Here is a 12857-nt window from a genome sequence, read left to right on the forward strand (position 1 = left end):
ACTGCCTGAAACTTCCAACAGAATGTAACCTCAGAAAACCCCTTGTCTCCCTCTAATTGTTCCTCTTTCCAACACCCTCTCTGTGGGAGTCACTTCAGAACCCCATTCCCTTCTGCATACTTGAGTAATGTAGCTTCCCTGCCACCATCTGGTCTAATTGTCATTTCTTTCCAGCTTCCATTGTTCAAGCCACCACGTTTTCTAACCTAAAATGGCATACAAGTTTCCTGCTGTCTTTCTTCCATTCTCTACATAGCATCCTAAATGAGCCTTAAAAATAGGGGCTGGAAAGATGGCTTAGCAGTTAAGGTACTTGCCTGTGAAACCTCAGGATCCAGGTTCAATTCTCCAGGTCACACATAAGCCAGGATGCACATGGTGGCGCATGTGTCTGGAGTTTGTTTGCAGTCACAAGAGGCCCTGTCATCCCCATTCTCTCCCTCCCTCCCTCTCTCTCTCTAACCTCCCCTCTCTGTCCCAAATAAATAAATAAATAATCAGTAAAAACAAAAAACTTTTTAAAAAATGAGGGTTGAAGAATGGCTTAGTGGTTAAGGCATTTGCCTGAAAAGCCAAATGACCCAGGTTTAACTCCCTAGAGCCCATGTAAGCCAGATGCACAAGGGAGTGCACACATCTGGAGTTCACTGGCAGTGGCTGGAGGCCCTGACACACCCATTCTTTGTCTCTCTCTCTCTATTTCTGTACCCCTCTCTCTCTCTTGCTGAAATAAATAAATAAGTAAAAATAAATTTAAAACAATTTTAAAAAATTAAAAATGAGTGATGAATGATAACCTTCTCTACATAACACCATGCAAGAACTCCCAGTGCTGTAGGAGCAAATCATGGCAACCCAATATAACACTGGCTGGAAGGCTATGGATCCAAGTGTGGCATAACTTTAATAATATAAAACAAGGGCTGGAGAGATGGCTTAGCGGTTAAGCGCTTGCCTGTGAAGCCTAAGGACCCCGGTTCGAGGCTCGGTTCCCCAGGTCCCACGTTAGCCAGATGCACAAGGGGGCGCGTGCGTCTGGAGTTCGTTTGCAGTGGCTGGAAGCCCTGGCGCGCCCATTCTCTCTCTCTCCCTCTATCTGTCTTTCTGTGTCTGTCGCTCTCAAATAAATAAATAAAAATTTAAAAAAAATAATATAAAACAAGAATCTACAACAAGAAGGGACAGCAGCAGAAGGAAGTGGACTCATACTCATTTTCCTCAGGGCAAAGGACTGGAATGGGAAAACGGAAAGTGAGAATATAATCTCCAGCTATGGCTGGGTGATATGGTTACATCCTTATCAAAGCATGTGGGGGATTAGTTTTTAAAAGACATGTGATTTCTTCCAAGTCTCTATTAGAAATGACTGTAAGTCCTCTGATGGGTGCTTTCATTCATGAAATATGGGCACCCAGCTCCCTTTAACAGTGGCTTTTCATAATAAAGTTGGTTGATAGAAGCTGGAAAATTACAGGAATATAGGCACCTTAGTACATGGTAAAAACTAAAATACACACTTGACAGCAGTCAAGAAACTTACCATTTTTACTGAAGATACGTTCTCTGATAGGGGTGATGGGACGGTTCAAAAAGTTTTGTTCCATATGAGTAAAGACTTCTTTGATTAGGGGCAGTCCAGTTATAAATACTGAAGTTATGACACCGATGTCTAGGCTAAAAACATTCCCATATTTCTCCACAAGCTGAAAAATAAATGGTTACAGTTCAGGGTACCCATGTTTCTATGTCCAAGAATTGAAAACGTATGTAGTTAAGGGGATTCTACTGAGAGGAGTCTGTGTTTATAGAAGAAAGGATGCACCTTAGTCTATATAAATTTTTTTGAAAATTTTTTCTCCTCTGCACTAAACTCAAATTTACTTCACTGTACTAATGACATTGACCCTATAAAAATTCATTCATATGCCGGGCATGGTGGCACATGCCTTTAATCCCAGCACTCGGGAGGCAGAGGTAGGAGGATTGCCATGAGTTTGAGGCCACCCTGAGACTCTATAGTGAATTCCAGGTCAGCCTGGGCTACAGTGAGACCCTACCTCGAAAAACCAAAAAAAAAAAAAAAATCCATTCATATATTCAATCAAAAATGAGTGTACAGGGCTGGAGAGATGGCTTAGTGGTTAAGTGTTTGTCTGTGAAGCCTAAGGACACAGGTTTGAGGCAAGATTCCCCAGGACCCACATAAGCCAGATGCACAAGAGGGTACATGCATCTGGAGTTCGTTTGCAGTGACTAGAGGCCCTGGTATGCCCATTCTCTCTCTGTCTCTCCCTCTCTCTTTCTGCCTGTCACTCGTAAATAAATAAATTAATTAATAAATAAGTGCACATCTACCATATCTCCCCAGTATAAGGCATGAGGACATAATTGTCAAAAACATGATCTGTAACATGAAACACGCTTCAGTTTGGTAAAAGCTGAGAATGTAGCAGATCTGATCTGTCAGAGGCCAAGGTGTGTGTGAATGTTTGTTGTACCAAGCACAGTCTTCTGAGGAAATGAAGATATCTGCTTATAAGAGGAAAATGTCCGGGCTGGAGAGATGGCTTAGCGGTTAAGCGCTTGCCTGTGAAGCCGAAGGACCCCGGTTCGAGGCTCGGTTCCCCAGGTCCCACGTTAGCCAGATGCACAAGGGGGCGCATGCGTCTGGAGTTCGTTTGCAGAGGCTGGAAGCCCTGGCGCGCCCATTCTCTCTCTCTCCCTCTATCTGTCTTTCTCTCTGTGTCTGTCGCTCTCAAATAAATAAATAAATAAAAATTTAAAAATTCAAAAAAAAAATTTAAAAAAAAAAAAAAGAGGAAAATGTCCCTTCCTGATGCCTGGTATTGACGGAAAGTAAACTAAAGGTGGGGGCCAGGTATGGAGACACTGCTGTAGCTCTGGAGTGAGGCAAGCATGTGGGTTACTGCTCACTGACTTTGGGCTCCTGGAGAAGGTGCTTTAGCTTTCAAAGCTCAGACCCTCAGCTAGGAAAGATAGTTTTCCTCTGAAAGGGTTTTGTGAAGAAGATTGAGAACAGAAGTATAAAAGGCACTTTGTTTTCTGGTTCCAGGCACACAGCCATACCACCACTGTGTCTCAAGAGAAATGAATAAGCTCTGTGTAGAGGGAGTGTAGGACACACACTTGCCATGAGAACAAGGACAAGGGCTGTTGAAGCTCTAGTCACAGTGCTTTCCTGGCTTCTTTCGTGTTTTATCTCACCCATCTCATAACCAGCCCTAAGAATTTTCTTCATCTTTATGAGAGGGCAAATGCATTGCCAGTGAATTAATGCAGCCAATAAAGGAAAGCTGTGGTCCAAGCAGGTATTCTGCCAAGCATTACATAAAAGTAGAAGATAGTAGAGTAACCTTGAGCTGTCTACAGGACCTTGGAGTTTGGTGGGAGCTAGAGTAGACAAAGGAATGAGGGGAATGGGAAGAAATTTGGCAGAGGGAGACAGTTAGAATTGAAGAATTTCTCTAAGGATGCACAAGTGCCCAAGCTTTCACAAATATGGGTTGAATAAAGTTCCTTCCACACTCTGTATGCAAAGATCAATCCCATATGGAATCTACCTTTGCCTTTCATGTGTCTGAATCATGTCTGACTGCAGGAGTGGTGTCAAAGAGGAGGTCTCAGTTCCTCCATGTAGCTGAGGCTCTCTCCCCCATCCCCATGTTCATGTGCTCACACCCCACCACACCAATTACAGAGATATGAACCTATGTGGTCCCTGTCAAAACAGCTATATAGATTGAGTCTCATTCTAGGATCCTGCACTCCCACTGAAGTCAGAAACATGACCTAGTGCTTCCTTTGTTCTTTTTCCATTGGTCATCTACTACCTAACTTCTTCCAATTCTAGAACAGTATTCCTGTGCTACACTAGCAAAGGTGGAGCCATGTGGTCCATGGATTTCATTCTAGTAGATGGTAGTAATGGGTGTAAACAAACCAGGCAATTTCTATTTTCATTTTGATGAATGTCTTGATGAGTGCTCTGTAGGCCTTAGAAAAAGAGTTTATTGATGAAGTTAATAGTAATAATCTTAAGATGTTCTGGAAACAACTGTAACTCTGCTTTAATTAAATGGTGCTGACTTTACTCAGCTTCTCTTTTTCAGAGCAGAGAGGGGCCCAAGGAGATAAATGATCCATTTCATTTCAACCTGGCCCCACATGAAACCACAGAGGAATTGGGGAAATGAGCAAGAGTGTTTCTTTCTTGGTGAACCTGATATCAGCACAAGGGTGAATGATATAGACACTGAGGACCAAACCTGAGATCCAGAGGCTCCTAAGAGGCCATCACTGCAGTAGACTTAAAATGCACCCAATATGGCTCAGGGAATTTTGCCAAAGAGGGGCAGAAAGACTGTTAGAGCCACAAGTTGGGACATTATGCACAGAGACATTGACTTTCCCTCATAATTGATTGCTGCCCCCACAATGCATGACTTATAATCCCTATGGGGTTGACCTGTATCCTTAATGGGGAGGGCCTCTTTGGAAAGGTTCAGGGATGAGGGAAAGGATGGCACCAACTTGTGTTGTTTACATACTAAGTATGTTCAGATCTGATAAAAAGAAATTTAAAAAAGGACTCAAACTTAATGATTACAGATTTAAAAAATGGGAGAATCAAGAAAACCACATGATCACCTCAACAGATTCTCTGAAAAGGCCTTTGAGAAAATCCAACATCCCTTTATGTTAAAAACACATGAGAGAATAGGAATGGAGGGAAGATTCCTAAACATAGCAAATGCTATAATATTCAAGAGAATAGTCAACTCTGGGCTAACTGGAGAAAACTTGAAGAATTCCCTATACAATCTGCAACAAACAGCAGTGTATATGCCTCCACTTCTATTTAATATGATGCTTGAAGTCTTGACTAGAGCAGTAAGACAAGAGAAAGTAATAAGGGGATACAAATTAGAAAGAAGAAAGTCAAATTATCCTTATTTGCACATGGCGTGATTTGACATATAAAAAACTTTCTAGAGTCTCCACCAGAAAACTTCTAGAGCTGATAAACACTTTCAGCAAAGTGGCAGGATAAAAATTAAACACACACACACACACACACACACACACACACACACACACACTGAGTAGCCTTCCGCTATACAAATAATAAACATACCAAGAAGGAAAAAGTCCAATTTATAATAGCCAAAAAAAATTAAATACCTTAGCCAGGCGTGGTGGCGCATACCATTAATCCCAGCACTCAGGAGGCAGAGGTAGGAGGATCACCATGAGTTTGAGGCCACCCTGATACTACATAATGAATTCCAGGTCAGCCTGAGCTAGAGCAAGACTGTACCTCGAAAAACCAAAAATAAAATAAAATAAAATAAAATAATTAAATACCTTGAAACATTCTGAACCATGGAAATAAAATTAAAAATTAAAATAATTGAAGAAAGAAATTAAGGAAGACACCAGAACAGAGAAGGAACACCCATGCACATAGATTGGAAGGGTTAATATTTTGACAATGGTAATCCTTCCAAAACTAGTATATAGATTCATGACAATATCAATCAAAAGTATAGCACATTCTTCCTAGAAACCAAAAAATTTATCTTGTATTTCATATAGAAGCATAAAAGACCCCAGATAGCCAAAAGTACTCTTGGCAAAAAAGAATACTCAGCAAAAAGAAAACGATAATGACTGCATTTTATACTACAGACCATAGGATTAAAAATGGGATGATTCTCAGGCCCAGAAAGCCGAGTGCCATAGGTTCTCTCTCATATGTGGATCCTTCTGTTTAAGAATGAAAATACTTAGTAGCAGAGGCCAGTAAGTTGAAAAGGAGACATAAAGGGAAGAGAAAGGAAGGGATGAGGGTACTTAATAGGTTGATATTATATATATGTAATTAAAATGATTGTAATGGGGAGGCAATATGATGGAGAATGGAATTTCAAATGGGAAAGTGTGGGGGTGGGGAGGGAGGGAATTACCATGGGATATATTTTGTAATCATGGAAAATGTTAATAAAAATTTAAAAATAAATAAAAAATAAAAAAATAAAGAGGTTGCAGGGAAAAAAAAATGGGATGATTCTGTCACAGGAAAAGAAATGAAGGTTAATGGGATAGAATAGAAAAACTATGAATAAGCCCAAGTAACTACAACCAGAAAGACAAGTGCTACATGGTCTCACTCATGTGTGAATCCTAACTTAGAACTTTTAGATTTTTATGTAAGCTGAAGGGTCAATAGAGGCCAGGAAGCTAGAAAGGGACCAATGAGATGGAGAGGAGACCTAAGAGGAACAGTAGATGAGTAAGAACAGTAGAATACTATGGACCAAAATGGTAAAGTGTAGCCAGGAAAATGGAACAAAGGAGAGGATGGTGGAGGGCTAACCAAAAAAAAAAAAAAGTTGTTATAAAGAAGCTATCAGGAAATACATTTTTTAAAACTAACTAAAAATATAAATTAGAAACACACATATACAAATAGCTCTTCTTTGGGCAGAAACTTATTATGGGAGTGGATAAAGTGGCTGTCAGAAGTCATAGTATAATACAGGAGAATTCAAATGCTGGGTTTGGAGGAGTTGGGAATTGGATATATCCCAGGGAACTGTTGGTCAGAAGAGGACCTGAAGCCCTGAAAACAGTACAAGCTATTGATAAGGCCCTTGGTTACTCACCAGAAATAGATGGTAAGACCTTATTATTAAAGATACCACATGGGTCAGTTTCAGGACACTGAGAAATGAAGCTGGAACAACACTGGAAGCTTCTTCCCTCCTGCTAGCAGTCATAGTGCTCAAAAGTGCTATGTAGCTCTTTGGGGGAGAAAAGTCACCAGCAGGCTTACCCAACTATGATTCCATCCTGTGTGTTAAACAAGCAACTAACAAATTAACAAGGCATAAGGTACCCACTGGTGCAACAGTGGCATGATTGTTGTGGAGGTAACCAACTGCTCTCTGAGACCCAGACCATGGAAAAAATTTATACTTGGCACTGAAAACCAAATACAAATACCTTGGCTTGGAAGCCATGGACCCCAGCAGAAGCCACTATTGCCACTTTACTAAAATGATATATTGTGCTCATAAAAATTGTCCTCTAATTTTTATATTATATTTATGCCCATAAATTGGTCCTGCTCTCATCTTTAGTCCGAAAAGCTTCTTTTTGCAGAACCCAGTGACTCTGGGGAGATAATTGATTAGAATAAGTAATAGTGGAGTGCTAGTGCTAAATAAAACAGTTTTTAATCTCACCCTCAAAGGAATAGTGCAGAAGAAGGATAAGAAAGAATTCAAAAGCCAGAGGACTGGGAGGAATACTTGAAGACACTATCTTCTGACTTTGTGTAAGTCAGCTCATGACTCCACAACATCTGTCATTACTGCCACAAGAACTCTACAATATTGAACTCATCAACATTTCAACATGGATGATGGAGATGAGCAGCAAGAAAAAAGCTATCAAAATAGAAAATCCTTGTATACAAGGAGCTTAGTGGAAGAAGGATGACAGAAGGTATCAGGAAGGGAGTAAGATCAAATTACAATGTGTTCAAGTATGTAAACTGTCAAATATTTGACATGTTCTATCATCCTGATAAATGATGACATAAAGCAACTAAAAGAAAAGATAATTTTCATTGCAGAATGAAGTGGGATGGATGTAGAGGGAAATGGTATTTCAGTCACATCCTAACTGGTGAGGATACCAGAAAAATGATATGGCACAAAGACCACGACACTGTAGGTTGTGGGATCATCACATGCAGAAACAACAGCTCCAGTGTGGAAGTTTAGGAACACAGGAATGCACCTGTGTCAATGAGGAAAAGGTTCATTAAAGGATATTACTCAGGCTGAGGATATTGATCAGTGGTAAAAGATGCTTTCAAGGTGTGTTTACCTGGGTTTGATTTCCTAATACCTATAGAAAGCTAGAGTGGCACACGTATCTAGAGTTTATCTGCAGTAGCAGGAGGTCCTAGTGTTTATATGTTCTCATTTTCTCTCTCTCCCTCCCTCTCTCTCTCTCTCTCTCTCTCTCTCTCTCTCTCTCCTCTCTCTCTCTCTCTTTCTCTTTCTCTTTCCCTCCCACCTCTTGAAAATTAATTAGTTAATTAATTAAAAGAGTATTATCCAGCCACAGGTCTGTTGTAGGTGCTGACAAGCAATAACTCCTTAGCTTCAAGAAGTGCACAATCGGGGACTTCCGGTTAAGATGGCAGCGTAGGTACCATGCCAAAGCAGCCTGGGGGGAAAAAAGACCAAAAAAACCCAGCAAAATACACACTTTTACTAAAAAGTGAGGTGTATAGGAAATTGAAGCAGCAGCAGAGAAGTAGAAGAGATCCAGAGCAATCAGAGCCCGCACAGGCCGGCAAAAGTGCCCCGGCAGCTCCGGCAACCACAGTGGTGGCAGCGGCACACCAAAAAAGCCGCCAGACTCGGCTCCAGCCACAGGAAAAGCCAGGTGTGGGAGCTTCCCCTCACACCAGCGCTCTCCACAACTCAGGAAACGTGAAGAGAGAGCGGCAGTGAACAACGGAGGAACAGACCACGAGGTAGAAGAACACGTAGAGCAGCGAGAGAACCAGAGCACCTGTGGCTCCCTCCCCTCCCCCACTGCCTGAGCCCAGCTCCAGTGAACAGAGCAGCGGCCCCGGGAAAGGCCACGCCAACTTGGGGTGACAGCAGGACCCAGCAGCTCCAGCACCGGTAACAGAGGCCCCAACAGCAGCAGACCCAGGAGCAGCAGCGGCGCAGACCCAGCAGCAGCAGCTTCAGCAGCAGCAGTGGCTACAGAAGTGGCAGCTACAGCAGCAGCAGCAGCAGCAGAAGAGGCAGCAGCAGTGGTGGGCCCAGCAGCAGCAGCTTCAGCAGCAGCAATAGCTCCAGAAGTGGAAGCTACAGCAGCAGCAGCAGCAGAGGCAGCAGCAGCAGTGGGCCCAGCAGCAGGAGCTTCAGCAGCTGACAGACCCATCAAAGGCAGTTTTAGCAGCAGCAGTTCCAGCAGCAGGGGTGCTGAAATGCAGGGCCACAGTTGTCAGGCTCGGTTTGCTCCACAGGAAAAGTCAGTGCCCAGCTCCAAAAATCAGAATATCAGCCCGATGACCCAGGCAGCAACTTGACTGAGACCAAAATCATCCAAGGTGACTGGGATTGCACCAGGGAAGGGTCTCACTTGGTCACAAGCTGACTTGGATCCCTCAACAGACCAGAAATCTTAACCTCTATGTTGATAGAGGATCTGGTTGTAATAATAACTACTCTGGCATACATAATTGGGGCTGTTTTTGAGTGAATGGGTACAGTGTTTAGTTAACATTTAGAATCTACCTGTATTTTATTCGAATCAGCCTACTTGAATACTGCCATAGCAAGGAAACTCAACCCCTAGGAGCACCTTTGTAAATACTCTGAGAGTCTTAAGAGACACACCTAACACCTTAAGCTTCTACCCTGAAAATATATAACATCAAATCAACTGATACAACTAAAAATACCCAGCTAGCTAGAAAATCCAAGCATTAACTTAATCCAAGATGCAAAAATACATACATTATAACACAAGGAACACTAAAAGGCAAGACGATATAAATACACCTAAAAGTATTAATGCATCAGAAATGACCTCCAGTGATAACAAGTTAGAGGAAATGCCTGAGAAAGATTTCAAAAGAATGATTGTAAATATGTTCAAAGAAGTCAGAGAATAAATCAAAGAAGTCAAAGAGGAACTTAAAGAGGAAATCAAAGGAATCAAAGAAGATGCAGGACACCAATTTCATGAAATAAAGAAGGCAATACAAGACATAAATAAGGAAATCGAAATAATAAAGAAAAACCAGTCAGAATTACTAGCAATGAAGAACACAGTTAATGAATTAAAAAACTCTGTAGAGAATCTCACCAGTAGAATGGATGAAGGAGAGGACAGAATATCTAAGCTAGAAGACCAGGTGGCAGATTTAATACAATCCAACAGAGAGAAAGACAAACTTATAGAAAAGTATGAGTGGGAATTCAAGATATTTGGGACACTATGAAAAGATCCAATATAAGAATTCAGGGCATACTAGAGGAGAATTCCACTCCAAAGGGATAGTAGGTGTCTTCAACAAAATCATAGAAGAAAATTTCCCCCAAATTGGGAAAGAAGTGCCAATGCAGATACAGGAAGCCTTTAGAAGCCCAGCCAGACAAAACCCAGAAAGAACTTCTCCTCATCATATTATAATCAAACTACCAAACACACAAACCAAGGAAAAAATATTGAAAGCAGTTAGAGAGAAAAATCAAGTTAACTACAAAAGCAAGCCCATCAGGATTACAATAGATTATTCAACACAAACTTTTAAAGCCAGAAGGGCTTGGAGTGATATATTCCAAGTTCTGAAAGATAAAAACTGTCAACCAAGGTTACTTTATCGTGCAAATTATACATTCAAATAGATGGAGAAATAAAGACATTCCATGACAAAAGCAGGTTAAAGGAGTATTTGAAGACAAACCAGCTCTACAGAAAATCCTTGACAGAATTCTCAATGCTGAAGAAAAGGAAAAGCACACATATAAGGAACCTAGCAAAAACAAGCAATACTCAAATACTAGTTAACACAAGAGAGCACAGGTAGAACCAGAAACACACACACACACACAAAAAAAAATGGCAAACATAAATACACACCTTTCAATAATATCTCTTAATATCAACGGCCTCAATGCCCCAACAAAAAGACATAGGTTTGCAGACTGGGTTAAAAAGCAGGATCCTACAATTTGTTGTCTCCAAGAAACACACCTTTCTACAAAGGATAGACATTATCTTAGGGTGAAAGGTTGGAAGACGGTGTTTCAAGCAAATGGACCTAGAAAACAAGCAGGGGTTGCTATCCTAATATCTGACAAGGTAGACTTTAGTCCAACGTTAGTCAAGAAAGATAAAGAAGGCCACTTTATACTGATTAAGGGCACACTCCAAGAGGAGGACATTACAATCCTAAACATATTTGCACCTAACATGGGAGCTCCCAAATTCATCAAACAAACACTATTAGAACTAAGGTCACAGATAACACCAAACACAGTGGTGGTGGGTGACTTTAACACCCCACTCTCATCAATTGACCGGTCATCCTGGGAAAAAATAAGCAGAGAGGCAGCTGGAGTAAATGAGGTCATAGAAGGAATGGATCTAACAGATATATGCAGGACATTTCATCCTAAAGCTACAGAATATACATTCTTTTCAGCAGCACATGGATCATTCTCTAAAATAGACCATATATTAGGACACAAAGCAAATCTTAACAAATTCAGGAAAATTGAAATAATTCCTTGCATTTTATCTGACCACAGTGGAATTAAATTACAAATCAATAGCAAGAAAGGCTATAGAGCATACACAAAATCATGGAAACTAAACAATACACTACTAAATGATGAATGGGTCAATGAAGAAATCAAGAAGGAAATCAGAAAATGTATAGAGTCAAACGATAATGAGAACACAACATATCAAAATCTCTGGGACACATTGAAGGCAGTTCTAAGAGGCAAATTTAAGCCTTAAGTGCCTACATTAAGAAATTAGAAAGGTCACAAGTAGTAAACGACCTAATGCTTCACCTTAAAGCCCTGGAAAAAGAAGAACAAGGCAAACCAAAAACCAGTAGGCAGGAAGAAATAATAAAGATTAGGGCAGAAATTAATGAAATAGAAACAAAAAGAACAATCCAAAGAATTAATGAAACAAAGAGTTGGTTCTTTGAAAGGATAAACAAGATTGATAAACCCTTAGCAAATCTGACCAAAAGAAAGAGAGAAGAGACACAAATTAATAAAATCAGAGATGTAAAAGGTAACATCACAATAGATTCCAGAGAAACTCAAAAAATCATAGGGACATACTATAAAAGCATATATTCCACAAAGTATGAAAATCTGAGAGAAATGGATGATTTCCTTGATTTATATGACCTACCTAAATTAAATCAAAATGAAATTAATCACTTAAATAGACCTATAACAAACATGGAAATCCAAACAGTTATCAATAATCGCCCAACTAAAAAAAGCCCAGTTGGATTCACTGCTGAATTTTACCAGTCCTTTAAGGAAGAGCTAACACCATTGCTTCTTAAGCTTTTCCAGGAAATAGAAAAAGAAGGAATTCTACCAAAGTCCTTCTATGAGGCTAGCATCACCCTGATATCAAAACCAGGCAAAGATAGAACAGAAAAAGAAAATTACAGACCAATCTCCCTCATGAACATAGATGCAAAAATTCTCAATAAAATATTGGCAAACAGAATACAAGAGTATATCAAAAAGATCATTCACCCTGACCAAGTAGGCTTTATCCCAGAGATGCAGGGATGGTTCAATATACGCAAATCTATAAATGTAATACATTATATAAATGGGTTGAAGGACAAAAATCACATGATCATCTCATTGGACGCAGAGAAAGCATTTGACAAAATCCAACATCCCTTCATGATAAAATTCCTACAGAGGGCTGGAGAGATGGCTTAGCTGTTAAGCGCTTGCCTGTGAAGCCTATGGATACCAGTTCGAGGCTCAGTTCCCCAGGACCCACATTAGCCAGATGCACAAGGGGGTGCATGCATCTGGAATTCTTCTGCAGTGGCTGGAAGCCCTAGCGCGCCCGTTCTCAACCCCTCTCTCTCTCTGTCTGTCTGTCTCTTTCTCTCTGTCACTCTCAAATAAATAAATAAATAAATAATGAACAAAAAAAAATTTTTTTAAAAAGAGAAGAAAAAATTCCTACAGAGACTTGGAATAGAAGGAACATATCTCAATATAATAAAAGGTATTTAT

General features: G+C 40.4%; 1 protein-coding gene across 2 annotated transcripts in view; it reads right to left on the minus strand.

Moving 5' to 3' along the window:
- The window catches only part of LOC101594400 (cytochrome P450 2J4), a 71949-nt gene that overhangs the window by 40773 nt on the left and 18319 nt on the right, over positions 1-12857 (minus strand). For both annotated transcript variants that reach the window (XM_045150122.1, XM_045150121.1), the window contains one exon: positions 1541-1703. In XM_045150122.1, the coding sequence (XP_045006057.1) occupies positions 1541-1703 (163 nt within the window). The remainder of the gene's footprint in view (positions 1-1540; positions 1704-12857) is intronic.

This window comes from Jaculus jaculus, chromosome 5 (assembly GCF_020740685.1).
Source record: "Jaculus jaculus isolate mJacJac1 chromosome 5, mJacJac1.mat.Y.cur, whole genome shotgun sequence".
In the NCBI taxonomy this organism is placed as follows: Eukaryota; Metazoa; Chordata; class Mammalia; order Rodentia; family Dipodidae; genus Jaculus; species Jaculus jaculus.